Below are 24,685 nucleotides of genomic sequence, written 5' to 3'. Positions count from 1 at the left end.
GACTGATGTATCGTCCTCATGTCTCTTCCGGTTAGTCTTCAATGATCTTCAGCAGACGGCGACTGCGTTGATCTCAGAATTGGGAGTGAGATGAATAGGTGAGATCAACCCAACGAGTACGAAAGGAGTGAAAACAGTAGGTGAGTCACGGCTGGACGATACCTCCCCCTGGCGCAATTGTCTTTATGAAAACATGAACCCTGGTAGCGCATAGGATGAATGAAGGCACAAGGACTCAGGATCTGAATCTCAAGGCCCCTGTTGATCATCATCTTTGCCAAAAGGATGAACCGGACTGCATTCTAACACATTGAGACCACTAATGTGAGGATTCAAAAGCTTGAGCTGGCCTCAAAAGTTCATAGGCCTAACCAGATTGGACGAGGCTTGTGATAATGCCCCGTGATAATCGAGGAACTCATGTAAGAACAGGCTATCCTTTGCTAACCATTTTTTTTGTGCGCAGGGTTTGAGAAGATAGCACGTCAGAAATAGTCCGTTTACAGTGCGCGGATTAGGTTGCCAACTCAGCATTTCCTTTACTAGCCCGAGATAACGGGTTTCGAAAACACAGGGCGGAGTTGTCCTTGAGTGGGGCGTTGCCTGTTGTGGTATGAATATCAACTTCGCGGATCTTCCTCCGCTTGACTTGAAGGGCGTGGACCAACCTTAGCCTAGGCTACGGTTGGAGGCTCGCGGGTATATAAGCCATCAGAAACCTTCAGAAACTTTCCTTACGGGAACTGGTCGATCAGGGTACAGGTTTGCATAAGAACGCAACCCGTGGATTCTTTTTGGCAAAGGTCTCGCATACCATACCATCATGGCGAATCGAGGGCGAACGCTGGACCCTGAGGTGTTCTCAATCAAAGATCTGAAAGACAAGGCATCAAAAAAGCTCCCTAAGATGTATCGAGGTTAGACGGAACCGAATTCATAGCTCTTCAGGCTGATAACGTTACAGAGTACTTTAACGAAGGTGCAATGGACATGATAACGTGAGTCTGCCGGTCTCAAATACCCTGGAAGAAGGACTTGGGGCGGAATCGCCAACACCTCTCTATTGGCAGTCTTCGAGACAATGAAGCCGCTTTTGACAGATATCGAATACGGCCCCGCATTCTGCGCAATGTGTCCGCTGTCGACACGAGCACTACGATATGGGGAAGCAAAGTGCTGTTCCCCTTTGGGTTCTCTCCAGCAGCTATGCATCGACTTGCTCATCCCGAGGGGGAAGTGGGCACTTCAAGAGCTTGTGCGGCTCTGAATGTAGCGATGGGACTCAGCGCCTACTCAACAGACTCACTGGAAGACGTTATCAAGCAAGGCGAAGGAAAGACAAATCCCTATGCCATGCAGGTTAGCCTGTTGAGGAGCCGAGAGCTGACCGTTCAGCTGTTGAAGAGGGCTGAGAGTAAGTGCCAGTCCTGTCAAATGACACTCTCGCTTGTATTTTATCTGGATTCTCCGTCTGACTGATAGCTCTTATAGAGGCGGGATATAAAGCCATACTTTTGACCGTTGATGCACCAATGCTGGGACGACGACTGAACGAATTCCGCAACTCCTTCTGTATGCCGAAGGGAACCACGTATCCCAACATCGCCCCGGGTTTGGACATGAGCAACCTAGAGGGCGGAGACAATGAACTAGCCTATGGTACGTCCCAAAATACACCATTTCGGTGCCTTGATTGGTGACATCCCAGGCGGGCTAATGGCTTTGAAAGAGAATGGCGTAAACTGGGACGAAGCCATCTCATTCGTCAAGACTCACACAAACCTGGAGCTGTGGATAAAAGGACGTAAGTCAGTCTCCAGTCACAATTGCTGGGAGACTAACCATCATTCCAGTCTACACTGCCGAAGATGTCGTCACTGCCATCCAGTACGGGTTGGATGGCGTCGTCATCTCCAACCACGGTGGACGACAACTGGACAGTGTCCCAGCGACGTTGGATGCTCTCCGAGAATGTGCTCCCGTAGCAAAAGGGAAGATCAAGATTGGCATTGACGGAGGAATTCGGAGGGGAACAGACATTTTTAAGGCTTTGGCTTTGGGCGCTGACTTCTGCTTTGCCGGGAGGATCCCAATCTGGGGCTTGGCTGTGAGTTGCCCAATGACAGGCTTGTATGCAATCTCTAGAGAGCTGACACGTTCCTACAGTACAACGGCCATAAAGGAGTAGTGTTGGCCATCCAGCTTCTCTATGACGAGTTCAAACTCACTATGGGTCTAGCTGGGTAAGTCCCTGCCTTCAGAATCGATGCCCTTGAAGGCGCGGCTGAGTAACTGTTACGTTCTCGCACAGGTGCAAGACTATTTCTGAGATTAATCGCGGACATCTCTCGGTCTTAGAAAGCAACGGAGTTCTGTCAAAGTTGTAATGCTTTACGAAAGCTAGAGCCTACAATGACGAACCACACTATTAAGAATGAAGAGGACGAATATACCAACAACAACAACAACAACAACAACAACAACAACAACAACAACAACAACAATAGTGTGCTTACCTCTGTCCACATATAGATAAGTCTTATCAGTGACATCGGAGATCAGCGTTGATGGGTCTAGGCAGGAGGGACATAGTGCTATCGTCGCCCACGTATGTAGAGAACTCGGACAGCTATATACAGGATATCACTGCAAAGACACTAGATGCGTAGAGATGCAAGAGTCGATAAAGTCTCACGCGAGGATCTGTGTCCGCCTGATACATCATTCACGCCAGTTTGTTTCCCTATGGTTATTGGCTTAGTGATCACCCTCTTCTGGGGAATGTGATGGCCGAGGCCGCAACTGGGTGGTCCATTTTCATTCCCAAGATGGAACGTCAATGATCGAGCCGTTCCGGCACCCAAACCGTACTGCCACGTGCGAGACGAGCTTCATTTCTCGCAAACTTGGGTATGTGTCCCCCAGTTCGACCATGCGCCCGGATACGTTGGCAGCTCTCTCACCGCCCTCCCAATAGCCTCTGCATCGGAATGGCCATTTCTTGCTACTCTTGCCGCCAGAGACGGCGTAGAGGGGCCTCGAAAGTCAACCAGCACATCTTGCACTTTCATGTACAAAACCCATGATGCCAATGCAAGGAAATCAGCATTTTGCAGACATGGAGTCGAGATCTGGCCAGATTTCGCTGTCCCGGAATGACGGGTCGACAACCAGAGCTTCGACGTCTCGGTCGAGGCGGACGTCGCCATGGACTTGGGCCTCGATGAAGTGGTCAAGGTTATGACGCTGAGTACAACTGAAGATATTCATGCGCAGCTGACCAAGATCTAGGATGCGTGACAGCAATTGTGGGGGCCGGATGCTGTTCACTCCAAACGCAAAGTCCCGCGTGAGGCATTCCTCGAACAGTGCTGACAGGACAGCGTCAAACTCACCATACAATAAGCCCAATTGGTTTTCGGGTTAAATGGTCTCCCAAAACTGACACTCCCATCACCTGTGACACTCGTTAAATGCCTTCAGAGGGATAGGGAACCCTAACCCGTTACAAATCTTTGCGTGCCCGCAAGTGTGCGCTTCTGAGGGATGTCGAATCACAAAGGGGAAGAATTCGTGAACGCAGACGGCGGACAACATTCAAAGTCTAGAAAGCCAAGGCAATAGCCCATTCTTATCTGTGTGTTTCTCTGTGACCTTACTCTCTTCGGTCCTGTTGTAAACAGTGTGAGAGTGGATCTATCTGCTTGATTGTGTTGTTCGCTCTGCTGGCTATTCAGAGAGACTCTGCCTATCAATATACTATTTGCACTGTGGCAACAAGCGGTCCGCTGAAAGGATCTGGACCTGGCCAGATCTGTCCAGACCTCGTTATCGACCAACGGTGGCACCGAGGTTGATATAGAGAGGCCTCGGTTGAAGCATTGGTGGATTGGTTGGTTTGCCACAGTGGCGTTCTGCTGTCAACAGGTCCTCTCTGTGGATGTTTCTCGGCAACATGACTGATATGAATGGTGTAATCCTCAAGCAGAATGCCTGATCGCTCTCATGTACTGAAAGCTTGTGGAGTTTACAGGATCGGGCAAGGCAGTGTAATATCTAGTCGCATTATCGTGAGGATAAGGCCGTAGCTGAGATGATTACTATGTTCCCGACTAGGACGAGTTCTTGCTCAAATCGATTTCGTCAGCACCAACCACAGGGAGTTGCAAAAGGGAGTGGCCAATCGTGATGGCCACTGGCGTGTGATGTTCGTCCTCGCTGGCCATGTGTCTGCCCTTCAAGCTCTTCGAATGGTCAATTCATATCACCTGACTTTCTTTTCCATCGCTCTCACTTTACCCCAACCCTGGCAAAATTTGAATACCAATCTGAAAAGAAAGGTACTTTGGAGCACGGTGTGCGGTGGAAACAGGTCATCCATTTCTAACTCTGTTCCTCCATATTCTGTCTCGCGTTGAACTCGTGGGAGGTGACAGCGTTCGAGGTCCCAAGAGATCAATGCCAGATTTGTTCAAAGATGCTGACGATGGATCAGACCAGTACCTTTCATCCAATAAGACCGAATTTTTTTTGCGCAAATGCATTGGAATTACTCCTCTATAGGATAGATATACAACGTTCCACTCGATGATGATGGGTCTTGGACTCTACCGTATGCTCGTTGCAGTAAAAAAGGTGGAGACACATGACCACACTGGTAGTCGCGCAGACTGCCTTAGGATAGATCGTAATTAAGAGATTTTAAATCAGAGCCCGGAGAGACAGGAAAGAAACACTAAAGGGAATGTAAAGGCCCACTCGTAGAAAGCCCGCGCAAGGAATGGATGATTCTCGACCAACATTTTGTGGGCAAAGCAGATGGTCAGACCCTGCTGAGAAAATGGAACGAATTGGGGCCAGGATGGATCGATTGCTACGGGCATTTGGAAGTAGGAAGGCAGTTCTTCAGAGGAAAGATGGAACAATTGTCGTTAAAACCGAGAACCTCTTCGTATTTGGTAGAACGTCGAATGGCATCATGTTCTTTTGGTAAGAGTGGTGTATTTTCACACGCAACGTACTGCTAGGTCCAGAAATTGGGGTAACTGGGGATCGCCTGTGAAATCAACGATGCTGTGCAGTGATATAGATTGACGCAATATCAACCCCTCGATAATGTAGAAAACCAGTCTTAGATGCAAATATGTGCCCACAACCAGGGGCGTATATCTGGTGCTAGGGTAGCCGTGTCTTCCAATTCCTCAAGTCCTCCCTCAGTCGAGGCATTGACAGAGGTCTCTGAGTTTTGTGACATAGGCTCTAGGAAAGGCAATCCAAGGGGCTCGGCGATCCTGAGGTCTGTGTAGGTGAACGTGAAGTAATCCCACAATGTGAGCAGACATGACCAAAGTGTCGATGGTCTGGATGGATTTTATGTCGTGATTTGCTGTAAACTGGCCAACATTCAGAAATACCATAGATGCTTTGTACCACATGACTTGCAACTTGGCAGCTTCTGCCTTTTCAATTGCCCATGAGTTAAAGTCTGACTTGTTCACACCGACAATGTTTCCAGCTAGGATTGCGAAGAGGAGAGCAACCAAAAGGGGATCTACATCGCGAAGGTGAATGATCTCATTCTCGGGGTCAACGGCCCTTTGCAGCTCACGCCGAAACTGCCAGGCATAATAACACTCAAGGTACCAGAGCAGACTTGCTTCGTGATGGTCCACCAGTAGCCAGATTCGATTCGTATCGGGGAGCTGAGGCTGCCATAGAGCGATATGCGAGGTTTGTGATCGGGAAACTCTGAGCGCCAACTCGATGCTGACACCTTGTTCAGGGAAGGTGGAGTTGTTTCAGAGCGATCGAGGGGATTGCTGTTGCACAGCGATCGACATGAGGTGTCTCGCGGGTGCCGTGTGAATCCATGACACGAGTCAGTGGGCCTGTAATGCTGCGGGACACCTCTTCACAAACATCGACCGCATGGTGTTGCGAAGTCGCATCTTGCCGACGGCGTGAACTTTCAATGCATACTTTTCATCGTCGTAACATTGCTCAGCAGTTTTAGATTAACCCAGTATCAAGTTCAGATGCAAGATCGGCGGAACGATAGGTAGAATAAAAGTTCCAAGACCAGGAAGCTTTGTGTCGAGAAAAAGATTCGGGAATGGTCAGAAATGCATCGACTTATAGATTCTAGAGTCATTATCTACTCGGGATGGAGTTCAAAGGTGGGCGAATTGCTGACCAAAGAGTCACGCCAGAGATTATTATTCGACTGGGCGAATGCATCTCTTTGTCATGACTGCTATTGAGGCAGCGAGATTGTTGACTCCCCTCTAACATCGCCTTTTTCTTCGAAAGGAAATGATGGCTGGGATAGGTCCAACATTCATCCCACGAAACGTCAACCAGTTACAAGGATTCAGCTCATTAAGGTCTCAAATATATCGTATTCTAGGGTAATTCGTGTTCTGAAATTGCCTCGACCCGGTTGCGAGACAGAAGTTTCGCGAGAACAGCCTCGATCCGAACTCGTCCGACTTCGCTGGATCTGCGAGGCTGCTGAAGCCGGGAGTATCAATGTTTCTTTCGGCTACTCCGAGATCGACCAGAGCAGCTATTACATGGCACAAGTCCTTGTATATTCGGATGGGGACATTATCAACCACCGACGAAAGATTAAACCGACAGATGTAGAGAAACTGTAATTCGGGGATGGCGCGGGTGACATGATCACTCCGGTAAACAGCTATAAGCCGAGTGGACCACCTCCTCTATTGGGAGAACTTGAACCTTCTCATGAACTCATATACGGCGTCTCTGATGAACGGATCTCCGTGGCAGCATGGCCCATCCTGCCTCATTCCTCTTATGATATCCCTACCCTTACTGTTTACCTGGAGATGCAAACGTTGACGTACGTTACCTTCCGAAATGAGGTTTGATATAGTCTTTGAGACGATGGACCCTTGACCAAAAACAAAACATGTTGTCACCAGCTGTTACGCCATCACCACTTGCATCTTCGTTGTTGCTCCGTTCCAAGTCGCGCCCACTGAAGGTGTGAAGAGAACTACTACCCCAGGAACGCGACCAGTGGACTATCACATCCACAATGGCCATACCCACCTTATCGCTCTGGACGGCAGCAAGATCTACGAACATTTGAACAAAGAGAGTGAGGACCAGGCGTCCATCCCCCAAGTAGGTGAAATAGCCCATTACGTAGTCAGCCGTTGTAAAACTACGAAGAGAGTTTCTGACGATGAGGTTGTACAACATGATTTGAACGATATCCATCTATCCAAGGCCTTGTGCATTTTCGTAAGTTTCTCCTTTCCTCAACGATACTCACTTTGTCTCGCCTGTCTCGGACTTCCGGGGCCATCTGATTCTCAACCATCAGTGAGGTTCCTGCGTGCGACTAGAAGTGATCGGCTCCCTGGTGGAAGGGGACAGGGAGGACTTGATCGCTGACGTCAACCTAAACGCCACGTATATGGTAACAAGGACAATGGAATGGCTGAATTTATCCCCTTCTCTGCATGAACTTCTGAAGGGAAAGAACTGAAGTGGACCCTCGAGTTGACTACCGGAACTGCTAAAGATCTTAAGGATCATCCAATGGCTACTTATCAACCCCTAGTCATAGTGCAAAACCCGATGGGACTTTTCTCATCAATGTCCGCCAGGAATTTCTTGCTTTGGCCTCCACTAAATATTGAGGAAGCTGCCCAAAGAGGCACGAAGTATCTTTGTCAGGGTGTTAGCCGTGTTACTCTCGGAGTATACGAGACGGGCTGTTCACAAGGAGAGTCAATATTCGTGTCATTCACACGTAAACAGAAACCAAAAACGGATGGTTGGGACTGGCGCCTCCTTTTTAGAATGATGCGGGGAAGGCGACTAGTAGCCCCAGATCAGATCCCAGACTGCTCCACAAAGGGCAATTCATAGCGAATAGGTCACACTATTTCGAAGCCTTCACGCAGTCCTTGAGTCATTCACATATCGGGGATCAAGAAGTTGTCATCGAGAAACTGCCCTCAGCGCATCAGACCACTTGCCTTCCGGATAACCGGGCATTTTGACGCCCATTACCATTCTGAATGTTAGCGAGTTGTCCAAGCTCGCTGACCTTTGCCCCGATTGCTGCTTCGTGTAAAAACATCAGGTGAACTGATATCTACTTACTAATACCCTACGATCATGAAATCGCACTTTTTTCACCCTTTTCCTTCCTTACTTTTGGTGTAACTGTGCGCAACTACTCTTAAGGGGTCCCAGCACGAACGAATTAAGATGATTGATCCAACATTTTACCGGCACGCCGCCGAAGCTGTTGCAGCTCCTCCAGAAGAGCTTGCATTCGTTGTTGCTTATGATCCTGAATTCAAGAAAAATGATGCCGTCTTTGTGGTCGACCTCAATCCCAAGTCAACTACCTACGGACGGGTCGTTGGTAAAGTCGAGGTTCCCGCGGGGCAGGAATTGCATCACTTTGGATGGAATGCTTGCTCGAGTGCTTTCAAGCATGAAGGCCACAATATGGAGAATCTGGAACGTCGGTACCTCATTGTGCCCGGCCTAAGATCGTCAAACATCTTCATTATCGACACGAAGCCAGACCCCCGTAAGCCGAGGATTGTCAAGGTTATTCCGGCGAAAGAGCTTTCGGACAAGGCAGGCTACTCGCGTCCGCATACGATCCACTGTGGACCGAACGGTATATTTATGACATGTCTGGGTGGGCCGGATGGTAATGCTGATGGCCAGACTGGTATTGCCCTGCTCAACCACGACACCTTCGAGGTGATAGGAAAGTGGGAAACCAATCATGGGCCCCAGCGCCAGAGCTATGATGCCTGGTGGCACATGAATAAGAACACTCTAATCTCGAGCGAGTGGGCTCCCCCTTCGCTGATCGAGAAGGGGTTGAATGTCGCGGCGCTTATGAAAAACATGTATGGGAAACAGGTGCACTTCTGGGACCTTGCCCGAGGGAAACACATCCAGGCGATCGATGTGGATGAAGGCGATCAAATGGTCCTGGAAGTGCGCCCGACGCACGATCCCGAGGCTACATGGGGCTTCTTCGGGGTGACTCTCTCAACAAAGGACCTTTCGGGTTCGATTTATTACTGGTGTGAAGGCGATAACGGTAAATGGAAGGCCGAGAAAGTCATTAAGATCCCCGCGGAGCCCCTTGGTGACCCAAACAAGCTCCCGCCAATCATCAGACCCTTTGGTGCGATTCCTCCCCTTGTGACTGACATCGATCTTTCCGTCGACGATAGGTTTCTCTACGTCTCATGCTGGGGCACCGGTGAGCTGAAGCAATATGACGTTCGTGACCCAGCCCATCCAGTCCAAACAGGCTCTATAAGGCTAGGGGGCATTGGCAACCACACACCCCACCCCGCAGAGCCGGACAAGCCTATCGCCGGAGCTGTGCAGATGGTAGAGGTCAGCCGAGACGGACGTCGTGCCTATTTTACTGGTTCGCTTTATTCGACCTGGGATGACCAGTTCTACCCCGAGGGCATGGGATCTTGGATGGTCAAGGTCAATATAAACCCTGAGGGCGGTATGGAAATAGATCGAGACTTCTTCCCACGTGGAGATGAATTCGATGGTCTACGAGTTCATCAAATCAGGCTCCAGGGCGGGGATGCTTCTACGGATTCATATTGCTGGTCTTCCCCTCCTGTTCAGGCAAAAATCTAAGGAGGGGGTGAACATATCCTCAAATGGGGCGAGTTCCTCCAAACGAGTGGAGCTGAGATTAAAGTCGCAGGGGCGTGTTCAACCACCCTTCTGCCGGGTCAAGTATGCAGCATATCTGATATCTTTTGCTGTACGCATCACTATATGCACATACTTTATGACACTTTAGTTGACTCAGCGATGTCTCTTCACAGGCGCTGCCTCGGCGCTTGACCATCAGACCATGTGGAGAAAAAATGTGAAACAATTCCAATATGCTACAAAATAGAGTATACTGACTAGTTTATAACAGGAGACAGTGAGCGAGTACTGTGATGGTCCCCGAATGCCCCGTCGGGGTTTACGCAAGCGATAACCTAGCCTCTTGGTTAGCTTTCGGTTAAAGAGGTAAGGGGTAGCAAGCCTAAGAATAGTGTAGCTCATACAATTGAGATCTCTCGGGCTTTACAGTCTAATGCGGAAACTAATACAAGTAGTGGTCCAGTACTGGGCATATCGGCGAATTAAAGAAAATCCCGGGAACTTCGGGGAAGTTTATAGAGGTATGTTAAGCCCAACGTTGTTAGGCCGTCCCACCTGCCCCGGAATTGTGGGGTAATTTGTAACCGACACCCCATTACTCCTTCCTGCCAATTCGCCGTGATAGACACCCCGCCTCGCGGCTTTCTATTTTCTTCCGTCGCCGAGGCTCTTTACGTATTCCGAATTCTGGTCGTCCATAATATGTTTGCCATGTCTTCGCCCAGTGCTTCACAAGTTGAGGTTCTCTCGCCCAGTCCCAATGCAGACAAAACTCTCCAGAAGGACCAGATGCCCACTTTCCCTCATCGTTTCCGACGGAATTGCAGCGCGTAAGAAAAACCAGAGCCTACGAGGAGACAAAGAGCGAGCAATTGACGGTGCTGGTGGCAAAGACTGGTTTAGTAGATGCTATTTCCTACGCAGGAAAACTCGGAGCATCCGCCTTTCTTGTCTTTAATGGATTGGAAACATTGGCCAGGGCCAAAATGAATGGATATGGAATTCTAGAACCTGGGGACATGTTGGTGCTACAAAGAGTCGACATTGAAGACAACGTGCGGCCGAAAAGCCGGGTCAGTGAACTCCTTACTCAGTCCCTACTGCACCGTGGAAACCATGGATGAGCTCATATAGTTCGGGGGCCTCAGGGTATCATTTGAATGCGTAAGTTTTCTTATCGTTTTGTGAAGGTCGGTCAGGCAGATATAACATCGTCGTTGAAGTCTCCTCTGAGCAGGACCATTTCCTTCAATTTGCGTAGCACGTAGATCGGATTATTGGATGATCTACGCATGAGAGCCTCGCACGCTTCCAATCGGTGAATTTTCCAGACTCGAGCCCGGGCCGAGGCACAGTTGTGCTAGACCAGTTGTGTGATGCGTATCCCATATTCCCTCTTAAGGCAGGTGTCCTAAATAGGTATGCTGGAACGAGAACTCGCCGACTGCGTCCTCCTTGTGTCCACAATGTTATGTCGCAGTGAATATGTTCCTTGCTCTTACTTATTATAGTACATATCTCTAACTCGTCTGTGGAAAGCAAGCCTCCATAGCGGCTGTTGTCGTTGGCACACTAATGGCAAGCTCCCTGGTCTACGACAACTACAAAAGGTACAAGGGTGACACCAGAGACTTTTCTTATTGGATTGTAGTCACCGCCATTCAACGGGGTTTTCAACATGCGTCTAAGTCTGATCTCGAGGGTCCAGTCAGGGAAGCCCGATTCGACATATACAAAAGGAAAGGGACAATAGAAAATCTTGAAGAACCCAAAGTATTCAAAGATAGCAATAAGTACGATATTCTATTTCGAGGACCCTGGGGTCAAGGAGAGTAGAACGGCCCGAGCGTCGACTGATATCTGTCCCTATCCAAGTGGAGCCCATCCGCCCTCAAGAATGTCCCGACTAGACTGAGGAGCGAAATAGCGAGGAGACCACTCCTCCGCATTCGTGTGCCCTCCTGTTACAACCTCCTGTCGCAGGAACGTTGCAGGACGATTTTAGGGACTGCCTATTGTGGGACACATCGAGTGTCAGGGTTGCAACATAATCACCGTGATTGCCGTTGCCAGTTTGATAGCCGGCGCCATTAACTCTATTTACATCACCACCACCGTTGATCTGGAAGAGGATGACGTTGCCATGAAATGTTCAAGAATGGCCTTCTAGACACACGCCAACGCCTATATGAATAGGCAGGGTCTCGTTGAAGAGACGTATAGACAGAGACTGGTCCCAAGATAGATCAATGCTATCCGTTTACGTAACCGACATGACAATTCTCAATCTCACAACAACAAAGTCAGCATTGATTCCGTGAAAGCAGAAGAGAAATTGTGACGAAAGCACCTTGAAGTGTCGATGTGAGAGCCTCGTGAAAAAAGTTGAGCAGGTTCTAGAGTGCAATATAATTGTCCTCCCTAAATGTCATCTGAACACAGGGGGCTGAAGCAATCCCATTCTAGTGAACTCTTTTAGTGAGCGGTTCTCGCAGATGATAGGCAGGGCCCCAGATCCATACTTTTCCAGGATTCCTGGTCGGGATATATATCAACATTCTGTACAAAGCCGTTGACGATCCCGACGCCCCCTTCTCCGGTTAGATTAACTTGAAATCGAGGTCTCCCTGGGCGTAAACAGATCTAGGATCGGTACAGGTCCGCCTTATAGTGTTAATCGATCGCTCCTAGAGGTATAGCACGATAGAAGATTTTAATTCCGGCGATTAGCGTGTGGATGTTTCTTCTAAATTCCAACCTATATACAGCAGGATAAGTTGCAAAAGCAGAAATCATATTATTAATCAACAAACCATCTAATATCGCGTGTTCTCAAGGAGGCCTCGAGCGACCAGACGCGTGTTGACGTGGCGGTCGGGATGGAAGTACAGCGCCACTCGGGCGTGTGGTCTGATCACGCTGCGGACAAAGCCGAGAGACGACTCGGGTATGTTTGACATGTAGAAGATATCTGAAAGAACGTCGATGGCAGCCGGCCGAAGAGAAACTGCCTATGCTTTCAGGTGGGCAATTGCCCGTTCTTGACTGGAATGTAGACGTATCCGGCAATTCTATGAGAACGACGCAGTCTCTGTAGCAAAGTGTCGGTGTCAGCATATTCTCTGGTAGAGAGGAAGTGAAGCTGAGATCAAATCTTCACCCTCGAGTCTGCGTGTTGGAGAGCCCATGACTCATTGCGAATGAGAGGGTGATCATAGTTGCTGGAATCTGATCTCTTGAGGTTCTACACACTCCTTTTTGCGTTCTCTCATTATTGAAAAGAAACGGCTTGTATTTCCTGTGAAGGGAGGAACAAAAAACATGTTCAAACTCAACCAGAAGGCTCCTAAGCAGTATGATTTACTCTTTGCGGTCGAGAGTGTGGGCTGAAAAAGTCGAGGCCTCGATCTGAGAGGGTACCGATTCCATGGTTCTTCCCAGTTTCTCAATCCCATTACCCGCGTGAGAGTTCATTGACCTAGTTAGTACCTGACGTGTCTGTGAGAGGAGATGAGTTGCCGTCGTGGTGGAGTAGGGTTATATCTGAGGCAAACACAGCAAACAGAGCAAACCCACAAAACGTACTCTGTATCTCGTACTAACTTCCACCACCCGGGATTTATATTTTTCCGGAGTGCCTAGCTGGCAAGAGCTCACTTTCCAATCTTGACGTCTCTTTTGTATGTTGATCACCATTCTGTATAGAAGCATACCAGCATTGAGCGATGCTCCTGTGCTAATAATTTGACAGTTCCATTGTGGGACATCTCTCTCCCTCTCACATCGTCTTGTTCTACCATGGCCGAGCGGACGCTGCCTGTAACTCACGGGATCTCGATCGTGACCAATGCACATACCTTGAGCACCAACCCGTATCCTGTAGCGTTCAGAAGGGCTGAAGAACTCTCACAGATCAGGATATGCAAGGAATTGCACCGTAATACTACCATTGAGGGCCTGCCCCCTGGACTGGACGTAAGCCATGGGGACTTCCTCGGTGGTGGCACGCAAATATTGCACGATGGTCGAGTTGCTGATTACTCCTTCCTAATCCCGTAGGAGCAACCCCGGGCCTCGCAATCGACATGCAACTTCCACAGCCTCGTCACTTCCAGAGAAGTCTCCGGAATGTGCGCGCAAGAGATCATGTCTTTCCTTTCTCTCCGTTCTCTCCTCTCATCTCTTCATCTCTGCTTCGAGTTGGACTTCCAGGTCATTGATAGGCAACGCTTGAATTGGTTGGTACTTTGGTTGCCTTTGCTCAGAATCATTCAACGAGGATCCGCGTCTCCATTTGGGGCTTTTAGAACTCCTTGGTTGATCTGGTCGACGAAACCCTATTGGTCCTGGGATACTGTTGTCACAATCCATTTCCTAGGTCCGGTCATGTTGAATTCTCTCTTCTACTTGGCTTGAGAGCCAGTCTTCTCCAGTTCGCCTGTGTTTGTGTTGCCGGTGAAATACTGTGCACAATGTCTTGGAAGTTAGCCGAGCTGAGATGGCGTCAAGATGTTGGCCTCAATGAGAGCTGCTGGGAGCGAAATGCCAAATCAGGACAAGACGACCACTTCGAAGACACAAAGGGTAAAGGAATCGACCAGTCAAAGCATGGTCGTTCTTATACCGGACCGTGGTGCCATCTCGTGTTGGGGAAAAGTCTGGCGGAGGACTCCATCAACAACAGAATTCGGCCGGACCCGGTTCCACCCATATTGGCTACCGGTCTCTCAGACTCTTCAACAACTCCTCTTCTTCAAAACACCCGGGACACAGCAGATGTCTTAACAGGACATAATCACCCTCTCTTCACCATTAAGAGAGACGCCACACGGTCGGATCTGACGCTCAATCATCTTCAGAGTCCGTGTCAACCCACCTCATTTCAACGCAGCACCATCTTTTGCCCGCAGCTTTACCTGGCCGAAGAGGCTCGCTTGCCACTAGATGGTGCGTTGTTCTTCTGACTTACTGACAAAGACGTCACTGACGATCTGAAGGTAATCAGTTGTCGCCAAAGGATTCAACAACGCCTTCAGGGCCCGGCGACAACGACAGACGCGATCAGATTAGAAAACGCGTGACAGGTCTGTTACGGTCATTGCCAATTGTGAATACCCTTCTCTTTTTGTCTTTCCAAGAACAAGTACTGACATTATCTAACAGAATATCAACGCGGACCTTGATTCTTCTTATCGCGTTGACTTCGAGCATGCTCGTGCCCCAAGTTTCGGACTCCAGTTCTCTGAGCCAGAGCAAATAGTCGACGATAGGCTTGAAGAACAGGTCTTGGATTCTGGACATTGCAGTGTCTGGAGGCGGAGTCAGTCCCTTTCACTGAGTCTTCGACGCGCCTCGCTAGAATCAACGCATCATTCAGATTCAGCTCTCCTGCAAAACATCAGCATGGATATCCCAACAAGTCATTCAAGCCCCGAGCCACGCACAACGCGTCCACTATATCCCGATTTGCCTTCTGCATATGCTCAGATCCAGGGCCGCAGAGCTGCAAGTCTCCAGCCACTCTCGTCAAACAGAAGTGTAACCCGGTTCCCTCTCAGTCCATCAAGCTCGTCTTCCGAAGAAGGTGGTTATCAGGACTTACCCCTTGATAGCGACAACATACCACTGAAGAACCTACCGTGCCGAAAAGTCCACTCAGCTCACGGCATTCTCCATGAGGCTGATCATCATCAAGAGTCCAGCGCAATGTTAGAGACATCCGAGGAAATATGCGATTCCAATTTGGATTGGAAAAGAGCCTCAACCACTTTGGATGACATCGTCTCGCAATACGCAGATGCCAGCGCAGCAGGCTCTTCCACGCACAATGATAGGACTGACCATGAAAAACATATCAACCCAGAGCAACTAGATCCTGTGACCGAAGGCAAATTGGCGGGCGATGCTGCTTGCTTTGGAGCACCAAAGACACGATTGAGGCATGTCGACTCGGCGCATCAAATCCATGAATTTTACCAGCAGCGTGCAAAGGACCGAATCACTCGAAATCCTGAGAGCTTTGGTGCAACAGAAGAAGATGACGAGTGGGTTAGGATGCCAGAAAGCAGTCGTAGTGGTTTCTTGACACCATCAAAGCTGCGCTTTCGCCTGGCAAAGAGAGAGACTGGCGACACTTCTGGTTCCACTCTGACCGGCAGAAGAAGTCCTGCGTCACCCTGGGATCCGCTATCGAACGCAACACAATCCAAGGTGCGCACTCATCTTCAGCATAAAGGTCCTTTCAGCCTGGATCAACGTCCACTTTCTCCTGACCAGAAACCAAGGACAGATAGATCCTCAGGCAACAGACAATGCTTTCGCAGAAGATTAAGGCCTCTGACAACGAGTGGGCACATTGCAAACACTGATGAGCAAGACTGTCGTCTGGATTCTGCCGGCGCCCGTATTATCAAGGCACAACACCATTCACAACTCAGACCATGCTCTCTCAACCAGATCGCTTCTACTCACATCATTTCTCAGTCTCCTTCAACCCACTCTGCTAGCCTGTTGTCATCTCGCAGAGTCGACAGCACTCTTCCCTCGAGTTCTTTACTTCCAAGATTCCAAAACAGCGCGCTTGCATCCAGCTTTCGATCACCCAAAGCCATGGCCGCCTCAAACGGAACACCACAAGCAGCAAGAGCGGATTTTACCCTTACAATACCCTCTCTCTACGCAGACTCTGCAGATTCCAGCGCTGAAGCGACACCAAATTCTCATCTGGGAGACCCCTTTCCTCGTTCTCGAATTGCCACTGCTAATAACAGAGATCTTGTCGGTCAACATGTTGAAGCCGCTGGATCTGCCGTCACTCTCGACACTCTCACTTCACTTTTTACCCAAGATCTCGGTCTACGTAATAATACCGGAAAGACACGCGTTGCGAGCCAAGATACGGAAGCCTTGGCGGCTCGAAGATACAACGAAGGCGGTTACAAATTCAACGATGCTGACATCTCACGATTCCTACGAGATAGTCGTCATCTTCGCCAAAGACTTGACGATAAACACGGACAGGAGAACAGCATTGTCTTCCTTGGCCAGCAAGGATTTCTAACCACGGGAAGCAGCCTTGCCGATGTTTCATCCAACTCGACCGCCCTGAATCGCCTCAAGCAGGCTAGACATTCCTCGTCCGGCAGTAACTACTCTAACAATTCTGGAATTACCCGTCACGCGACACGCAAATTCACACAATTCCTCGGGGGTACTGGCATTGGGGACACCGGCGGCGCAGGCTCGGAGTATTCGAGCCTAGGGGGCGTTCACAGTTCAACCAACAGCTCCTCTCGCTCTCTGATGCTCGAGGAGCTAGAGGAGAGCTTCAGCGCCTCCAACCCGGCCATATCTTGTGAGCGATGCCCTTCCTTCCCTCTTGCCCCCGAGGTACTGGGGGTCATTTCCCTCGAAAACTTGGGCCGTGTCCCTTTTGAGCGTGTGCAGCTCTGGGACGACGGCGAATGGCTTGAGAAGGGCTGGTGCTGCGTGCACCAGCGAATGGAATACAGCCATGCTGTCCTCGTTGGCGACGAGGCAGCCATCAGCGAGAGCTGCCGGTCTGTCCAGCGTAAAGCTGGCGTGATCCTCTTGGTCTTGGGGGTCGCGACTTTCTTGCTTGGTGGGTGGACTCTGATCCACTCGATGGGGAAGGGAGGACCTCTGGCCGCTTCGGCCATGGCTGATCTTACGAGGTGGCTGGCAGGAGAGGAGGGCGCTATTTGCTGTGTGCATCCAGTGGATGCTTTAATGGCGCGAGCCATTGAAAGGGCGGCGGTGTCGGCGGTGGTGTTGGTGGTCGTCGGTATGTTGGCTGTGCTGTCCTGGGCGGCGGCCACTATTTAGAAGTTGCGCAATGGTTTATGCAGGCGGGCGAAAGCCCTTAGATTAGTTTGAATCAATTGTCATGAAATGAATGGCCACCAGCTGTTTCTTTCTCTGTTGTTGCCAGTGAAGTGATTCCGCGTCAAAAATACGCCGGCTTCCCGGTGAGCAAACATGCCTAGTCTGCACCCAAGCAGCCCGTCTGATTCAAAAGGTAAGGCGCGATCTACCCGACACTGACGTATTGACGTGAAGGAGGATGCGAAGCCCAATGATGAATGACATTATAAGGGCGGAAAACTGCGGCTTGTACAGAGTCTTTGGGTGATGCTATTGTACAAACCCTATAGGAGGCATGGATAGCGACAGACAGACAGACAGACAAACTGTGTATGCATCACGCTAAGCTGACCGGCAAACGCTCACATCACTACTCTTCATCGACGACATAGCCCAGGGCCTGACCCATTTTGACCTTCTGTCCCTTCTCGACGGCCCATCTGAAGCCCGGCTTCGACTCCGTGCCCGCCGGGGCCTCGAAAACCAGCACGACGCTACTCCCCAATCTAAATCCGCCCATCTCTTCCCCTCTGCGCAGTGCGTGCCCGCCCAGCACCCTGCTCGCATTATCGTATGTGGCTTCGCTGAATCCGGAATACGGCTCGCCTCTTTCGGCCGCGGCGGCGGCTTGTCTGTCCGCCTCTGTGTCTGTGGTGAGCGAGTTGGTGCGGAGTTCCTTGTCGAAGTTGATCACGATGGAGCCGACGTTCGTGGCGCCGACAGGGACGTAGGAGAAAAAACCGTACTTCCACCTTCCCAGGAGCACGACCCGTTCGTTGAGGGTGAATAGCCCCGGAAGCGTCCGTTGAACGTAGGGACTGACGGAGTATAATTCCCCTGCGAAGTGGCGGCGAGCTGTGCATACCCAGCTGACGGGGGAGTGGAAGCGGTGGTAGTCGCCTGGCGCGAGGTAGACAACGGCATAGTACAGGTTTGATGATCTGGTCGGATGGGAGAAAATAGACCACCATGGTTGCCTGCTTGCCAGGTCGGCCGACACGGCGGCTTCGGATGATGGAGCGGAAGGCATGGATGCGTCATGACTTTGGAGTTGGGTTGAAGACGATTTCGAGCCTGAGAAAAGGTCAGGGAGAGTGTAAGAGATTCCATTAACGTTGGCGAATTCTTCATCGGCCGAAATGGCTTTTGCGTCCGGGCTGTCTGGTGGCCCCGATTGTGGCTGACGTTTGGGTTGTGGGGGGATTAGCGAGTTGGGTGAAGGGGGTGCAATCCTCCCCAGCAGGGCGTCGACAGAATATGTCATTCCCTTGACTTGCTCAACTTCGCCATTCTCGATTGTACCGAATTGGAGGACTCTGGCATCGGCGGGGGAGAGGACAGCATTGGGATCGGGGTCAAGGGGCCGGATTCCGGGTTTGATCTCGCGATAGAAGAAAGCAGACAGGTTTGGGAAAACGTGGAGGTCAGGTTCAGCTATTTCGTCGAAGTTGACGCCGAAGATCCAGCCGTAGAGCCTGAAGCCTGGAACGCGGAGGTGATAGGGGATGGTGAGCTCGTTGAAGCGGCCCCAGACTCTAGATATCGCCTTCAAGGGAAGGGTGGACATGATCTGGACCTGCCAGCCGCCTCCTGATGGATGAATCCTCTTCCTCTTGGGGGGAGGAGGTTCGGCTTCCCGAGCAGCGGCTTCTCGCTGGCGAATGCGTATGAATTGGAACAGACCGAGAAAGGCAATACCCAGGCCAACGGGAATAGGCTTCCATTCTATGCGGGTTGACCGCCATGCTTTTCCTAGCCTGGAGCTGAAGCTCTCGTTGTCTCTTTTCCCCTTCTCTTCTTCCCATAGCCTCCTACTGTTCGAGAAGGTCCTGCGTTGTTGTAATGGCAGGCGACCATGGAGGGGGCGAAATGGCTGGGGTCGAGAAGGGAATGGGTCGTTTAGGAATTGTCTGTACTGGATAGATATTGGTGACCGGCGGTAGAGACAGGACCTGCCAGCTCGCGCAGCAGCGGCAGCCATAGTTTTGGTTGGTGTGCTTGGTGAAGGGAAGATGGGAGTTGAATAATGATAAGAGGACAATGACCGCATCAATATGAATCTGGGGATTTTTCGCTGCTGCTGCTGCACCATGCACCATGACGCAGCTGAGGGAACTGGTGTTTCTTGGCTCGTCCACCTCGCGTCTTCACCAAACTGTCCTTCTCCATCTCCGCCTGCGCCCTTGTCTCTGTGTATGAGCAAACATCACCGACACCAAACACCATTCATTCTCTGCGACTCTCCCACTGCTCTCTCTCTCTCTGCATTTCTTCTTCCTCGCCATGTGTTTATAACCCCTGACAATCCTCCTGCCATCTCCCTATGGCTTCCTCGTCTTCGGCATCGCCGCAGCCTCCAGATCAACCTCCACCAGACCAGGATCATGTCCACCTGCGCATCACTTATTTGGTTACAGGCAACCCGCGGCCACCACATTATCTGAGAAACCTCCATCTGAATACTACCATTGCGGCCCTCAAGGAGAGGATTCAGTCTGAGTTGCCTGAGCATCCGACTCCCCCCGAGCAACGCCTCATCTACCAGGGTCGCCCTCTACTGCGAAATGATGCCAATTTGCGAGATGTGCTCAGAATACAAGTATGTCTGCTCTAACGCTCTCTGCGAAGATAACTCTCCTAACTGTTACTTCTCCCATTTAGCCTGGCGCCGTACCCGATGCCCTTCCATATACAGTCCACATTGTGATCCATTCTCAACACAATACTTCCAACCCCCCGCAGCCTTCCAACCCCATCCTCAATCCACGCCCACCAGCCCCCTTACAACCCGTCCATCAGCCGGCAGACTTTACAAACCCTTTCACAACAGGCCCTTTCACAACTGTCGAGACCTCAGCCAATCACCTCCAGGAGTCCCTTGGTCGTATACAGCAACAGCTTGACGCCAGTAGTGCCGATCTGAGAACGGCTCAGCAGAGAATCGCCATCCACCGATACACCCTGGGCATCCCTCCCACTGTTTTCCAAACTCACGTTGATGCAAATGGCCAGCCGCAGCCCGGCCCTCAGCCTCAGACCTTTGGGACGAGCCTGCATGTTGATCTGCCTCTTGACCAGCGAGCACACGCTCAACGACCTCCAGGCCGCGGGCATTCACACCCTCGCCAGCCGCCAAATGCGGTACTAGTCCATCCACACTCGCATGGAACAGCACCAGCACCACTGGGTCCGCCTCAACACGCTGTCCAGACATTCCCAAGTCCGAACGGAGAACGCATGATGACTGTGACGATGCCCGTCCCGGGCCCACCCCCAGGGTCAAGACAGCAGCCTGCCGCACAATCCCAGCCGCAGACGACCACCTCCACTCAAGCGCCGCATGTCAACCCCTCCCCGGCTGGGTCGACCATGTTACCTCCTTCTATTAATTGGAATGCTGCGATGTCCATTCCGCCCACCAGTTTACCAATTTCACTCGCGCCAAATCGTCCAAGTCCTTCACATCCGTCCAATACGACAGCCTGGCTACTCTCATCGCCAATGGGCCCTCAGGCATTGCTGTTTGCTCCTGGCCATGGCTATTTTACTTCTTCGGCCCCAAGACCGCGGCAGCAACAAGCTGGCGGTGTCCCAGATTCTCAACTTCAGACAAACGGCTCAAGCGGAACAGAGGCGACCCAACCAGCACAAGTAAACATTGAGGGTCAGCAGAACGCGGACCGCGCAATAGTACGAGCCAACCAGCCCCAACCCGGTCAGCCTCAACCTGTGCCGGCGCTGGCGCAAGCACAGCAGAACGGAGAAGACAATGATCTCTTTGGATTCATCATCAATCGAGGCTGGCTTTTCCTTCGCCTCTACCTATTCATGTTTGTTTTCTCCGAGCCAGGAACCTGGAAGCGATGGCTTATGATTATTGCGGCGGCTATCATCTGTCTACAGCCCCGAGATGGTCCATTTACTCGCATGTTGACAGCCGCTCGCCGCCACCTTGATAATCTAATTGGCCCCACTCCACCACAACCTCCGCCAGAAGCGGTGGCTCAACAACAAAATCCCGCGGCGAACCAACCTGGTGCTGGCCAGCTCCGCGGGAATGCCGCACAACGACCCGCCCACGTTCGTGGAGCGATCCGAATGACGCCAGAAGAAGCGAGAGCTCGACTTCACCAAGGACGGCAGACTCATCAACAGCCCTTCTGGCGAGACACTCTATATCGTGTCGAGCAGAGTATCGCGCTGTTTTTAGCGAGTTTGATCCCTGGTGTAGGCGAGCGTCATGTCAGAGCGAGGGCCGAGGCGAGAAGGGAAGAACAGCGTCGGGAAGAAGAAAGAACACGCGCAGAGGCCGATGCTGCCGCGCAGAGACAGAATGGGGAAGAGGCGGATGCCGAAGCTGGTGAAATGCAAGGTTCGTCGGTTGCGGCCAAAAACCCTGAAGTCGACCTTGGCGGGCTCGAGGAGCAAAGTGCTTCAACCTCTGTCCAGGTCGGAGACGGCGAAGGTGCATCAGGTGAACTGCGAAATCGGACTTGATTTTATCCTGCAGAACGGTGACTCAGACACCCAACGGGAGTTTTACACTGAGAATCAAAGGAAAAGCAAAAGTTTATATAGGGTACAAGGCTGGGTTCCAGCCTTTTGGCGCCAGTAGCCAGTATCCAGTGTATTGAATAGATCGCACAAAACAACCGGTTATAGACGGACCCGTACTGAGTAGTACACTACGAAGACTCTGAATAAAACATCGCGGAAACGAATTGCTGAAGTGTGAGTCTTAACTTGTCATTGAGATATATAGTGAACCTACTTTTCACGGCTATAACGCGAAGGATACAAGATATGAGACGGAAGATGGAAGACAAGAATGGCAAATGTCTAATTGACGGAACACCCGTGCTCCGCTCCGCTCTTCTTCTTTTCTCCTCCTTCTGTCTTCCCTCTTCTCCCGTCCTACCCCCCCATCACACTTAGAATAGACCCAAGCTCGCCGTCCGCCCGCCCGCTCGCTCGCTCACACAGGTCCCCGCGCGACGGGACCTGAGCCGACGATGGAAAATCTAATGCCGGCTCGAAAGGAGGAAACCCGGGGGGGGAAGAAACAAATGAAGGAAAGAACCTAGGGAAAAGAAAATTTGTGTGCGCCGTGCAATGCCATGTGCTCTCGGACCTTGCCTTGCTGTGTATGCCGTGCCGTGCCTTGCAGTCCTTGCCATGCCTTGAATCGAGGAACGCCAACCCACTGAACGAATACCCTAGCAAGCTATCTAACGCCTCAGCGCTGCGATGCCGTTGAAAGGTTTGTATCTCGAGAACGTCAGGCCGCTGCCTTCGTCTGCTTCGTCTCGGCTCCCTTTTTCAGATCGGCCTGGTCCTGGTCCTTGTCCTTGCTTTTCCACCCACACCCCGTGAAGATCTCTCTCTTCAGCAACTCCCGCACCTCGACGTTAGCAAAGTGCAGCGTAGCCAGGGCGTCTTGCAGACTGGGCGCGCCGCTGGGGTAGATGATGTGCAGGCCCGAGTCAAGCGTTGGGTCCGGACGGAATTTGTCGTGGTAGGCCTTCTTGCCGGCGATGGGCAAGTGGCGGAACGCGCGGCGGTAGCAAGACTTTGTCAGCGCCGTCGTCGGTCGCGAAAGACCCCTAACTTCGTCGAGCTGCGACGCCGGCTCGAAGCCGAAGCTGAGGTATCCGATCCCGGCTTGCTGGAGGAGGGACATGGCTGAGAAGACGAGCAGATCCGTAATGCCCTTCGGCGCGGTCGGGATCGCGCAGTACGGGTCGATGTGGTATCCCTTGTTCGCTCCGATCTTTCTCAACGCGGCGAATCCGTTGCATTGGCCCTGGCGATCGGTAGTGTACAGGTATGTCATGAGCATTGGGATAGCGAAGGGATCAAAAACCGTCATGTATGCCTGTGGCTGGCCTGACTGGTTGCGCGATTCGCGCCACAAGTCATACACCTGCCGCAGTTCCCGTTCCAGAGCCTCATCTCGCCCTTGAGCCGGAGCATATGCATGGACCGAAATACCACCTTTGTCCGGGTCGAGAAGCTGCCTGTTTTGGGTGATCATTCTCCTCTGTTCCTTTTCCTGCAAGACCGGGTTGTTGAGCGGGTTGAGGACCCGCTCGGTGCCAAAACGCATTGTCACCCATTTCTGCTTGCTCGCATACGACGAGAAATCGTCCGTTGCGCCCAGAAAGACCATACCCCACCGCCGACGTTTACGGAGCCGTCGAAATTCCTCCAACAGGCGGTCGTATTCGACTGGTTCGCAGAGCGGGTCGCCTCCAACCACGGCAACATTGTTCCTAACTTTGTAATAGAGCGCTGCTTGGCGGTCTTTGGTCATGAAGAACCGATAACTAGGGTCCAGGATCCCCATGTGGGAGACCTTGCCGAAGCGCTCGACAAGCGAGCTGAGGGCTTCAATGGCCGTGAAATCGTCGAGCGTAAATGTGTGGATGTCATTCTTCTTTCTTTTCGGATACGAAGGGATATGATTGAGGCTCGTACTAGATGCACTAAAGCTCACAGTCATGGATGTCGATATGCATTGCTGGTGGTGTTCACAGCCACCATCGTGGGTTGGAGAAAGTATGTCTCGAGCGGAGATCGACGTCGTCAGGACGGTCGTCCTGCTTTGATTGAAGTCGAGAATCCTTGATCCCAACAGGGCCGGCCCCTTGAGAAATTGCAGACGCTGTATAATGTTCATGGAATCGAGGTCCCTAGCCTGAGTCATGAGGATTTGTGCTAAGTCTCCTCCCAGATCTTGTGAGAGCAGAGATTTTGCCTGAGGCATCTTGGCTGTCGGCTGCTTCTTGCGCGAAGTTTTTGGCTTGGCCGCATCGTTGATGATGTGCGAGGACGGGTGTGAGTGCAAGGTATTGGTATTCGGTGCTGATCCGTCTGGACAGGAACCCATGATGCGTTGAAGTTGTTCTCTCTGTCAGGAACGGAATTGAAGCACGGTCTCTTAAGATGTCGTTTGGATAGTTCGAAGTGAATGTTTCTGGCAGTCGAGGCAAAGCAATGTTGGATCTGCAGAGAGCGGAAGAAAATGAAGGATTTGCATTTGCTAAACGGGTGCCTATTTGAACATTACCAGTGTCGAGTCTGCCCCTCTCCTCAGCTGACTTTG

General features: G+C 51.2%; 7 protein-coding genes across 7 annotated transcripts; 5 read left to right on the top strand and 2 right to left on the bottom strand.

Annotated features, from left to right (window-relative positions):
• Positions 1–823: 823 nt before the first annotated feature.
• Z519_09553 (uncharacterized protein) lies at positions 824–2,387 on the top strand (the record flags this gene model as incomplete). Its single annotated transcript, XM_016767275.1, has 8 exons — positions 824–917; positions 965–998; positions 1,071–1,414; positions 1,492–1,659; positions 1,730–1,804; positions 1,854–2,107; positions 2,167–2,243; positions 2,312–2,387. The coding sequence occupies 8 exons, from the start codon at positions 824–826 to the stop codon at positions 2,385–2,387; spliced, it is 1,122 nt and encodes a 373-aa protein (XP_016616791.1).
• Positions 2,388–6,677: 4,290 nt separating this feature from the next.
• Z519_09552 (uncharacterized protein) lies at positions 6,678–6,893 on the top strand (the record flags this gene model as incomplete). Its single annotated transcript, XM_016767274.1, has 1 exon — positions 6,678–6,893. The coding sequence occupies one exon, from the start codon at positions 6,678–6,680 to the stop codon at positions 6,891–6,893; it is 216 nt and encodes a 71-aa protein (XP_016616790.1).
• A 1,357-nt stretch (positions 6,894–8,250) lies between these two features.
• On the top strand, positions 8,251–9,675 carry Z519_09551 (uncharacterized protein; the record flags this gene model as incomplete). The annotated part of the gene is made up of 1 exon (XM_016767273.1): positions 8,251–9,675. One exon carries the CDS (start codon positions 8,251–8,253, stop codon positions 9,673–9,675), a length of 1,425 nt encoding a protein of 474 aa, XP_016616789.1.
• Positions 9,676–14,168: 4,493 nt separating this feature from the next.
• Z519_09550 (uncharacterized protein) lies at positions 14,169–17,541 on the top strand (the record flags this gene model as incomplete). Its single annotated transcript, XM_016767272.1, has 3 exons — positions 14,169–14,643; positions 14,694–14,803; positions 14,860–17,541. 3 exons carry the CDS (start codon positions 14,169–14,171, stop codon positions 17,539–17,541), a joined length of 3,267 nt encoding a protein of 1,088 aa, XP_016616788.1.
• Positions 17,542–17,950: 409 nt separating this feature from the next.
• On the bottom strand, positions 17,951–19,561 carry Z519_09549 (phosphatidylserine decarboxylase; the record flags this gene model as incomplete). Its single annotated transcript, XM_016767271.1, has 1 exon — positions 17,951–19,561. One exon carries the CDS (start codon positions 19,559–19,561, stop codon positions 17,951–17,953), a length of 1,611 nt encoding a protein of 536 aa, XP_016616787.1.
• A 342-nt stretch (positions 19,562–19,903) lies between these two features.
• Z519_09548 (uncharacterized protein) lies at positions 19,904–22,077 on the top strand (the record flags this gene model as incomplete). Its single annotated transcript, XM_016767270.1, has 2 exons — positions 19,904–20,179; positions 20,242–22,077. 2 exons carry the CDS (start codon positions 19,904–19,906, stop codon positions 22,075–22,077), a joined length of 2,112 nt encoding a protein of 703 aa, XP_016616786.1.
• A 781-nt stretch (positions 22,078–22,858) lies between these two features.
• Positions 22,859–24,469, bottom strand: Z519_09547 (uncharacterized protein; the record flags this gene model as incomplete). The annotated part of the gene is made up of 1 exon (XM_016767269.1): positions 22,859–24,469. One exon carries the CDS (start codon positions 24,467–24,469, stop codon positions 22,859–22,861), a length of 1,611 nt encoding a protein of 536 aa, XP_016616785.1.
• Between the last annotated feature and the right edge of the window lie 216 nt (positions 24,470–24,685).

This window comes from Cladophialophora bantiana, assembly GCF_000835475.1.
Source record: "Cladophialophora bantiana CBS 173.52 unplaced genomic scaffold supercont1.15, whole genome shotgun sequence".
Taxonomy (NCBI): Eukaryota; Fungi; Ascomycota; class Eurotiomycetes; order Chaetothyriales; family Herpotrichiellaceae; genus Cladophialophora; species Cladophialophora bantiana.
The sequence above is the reverse complement of the archived record's forward strand: the minus strand, read 5'-3'. Positions and strand labels throughout refer to the sequence as shown.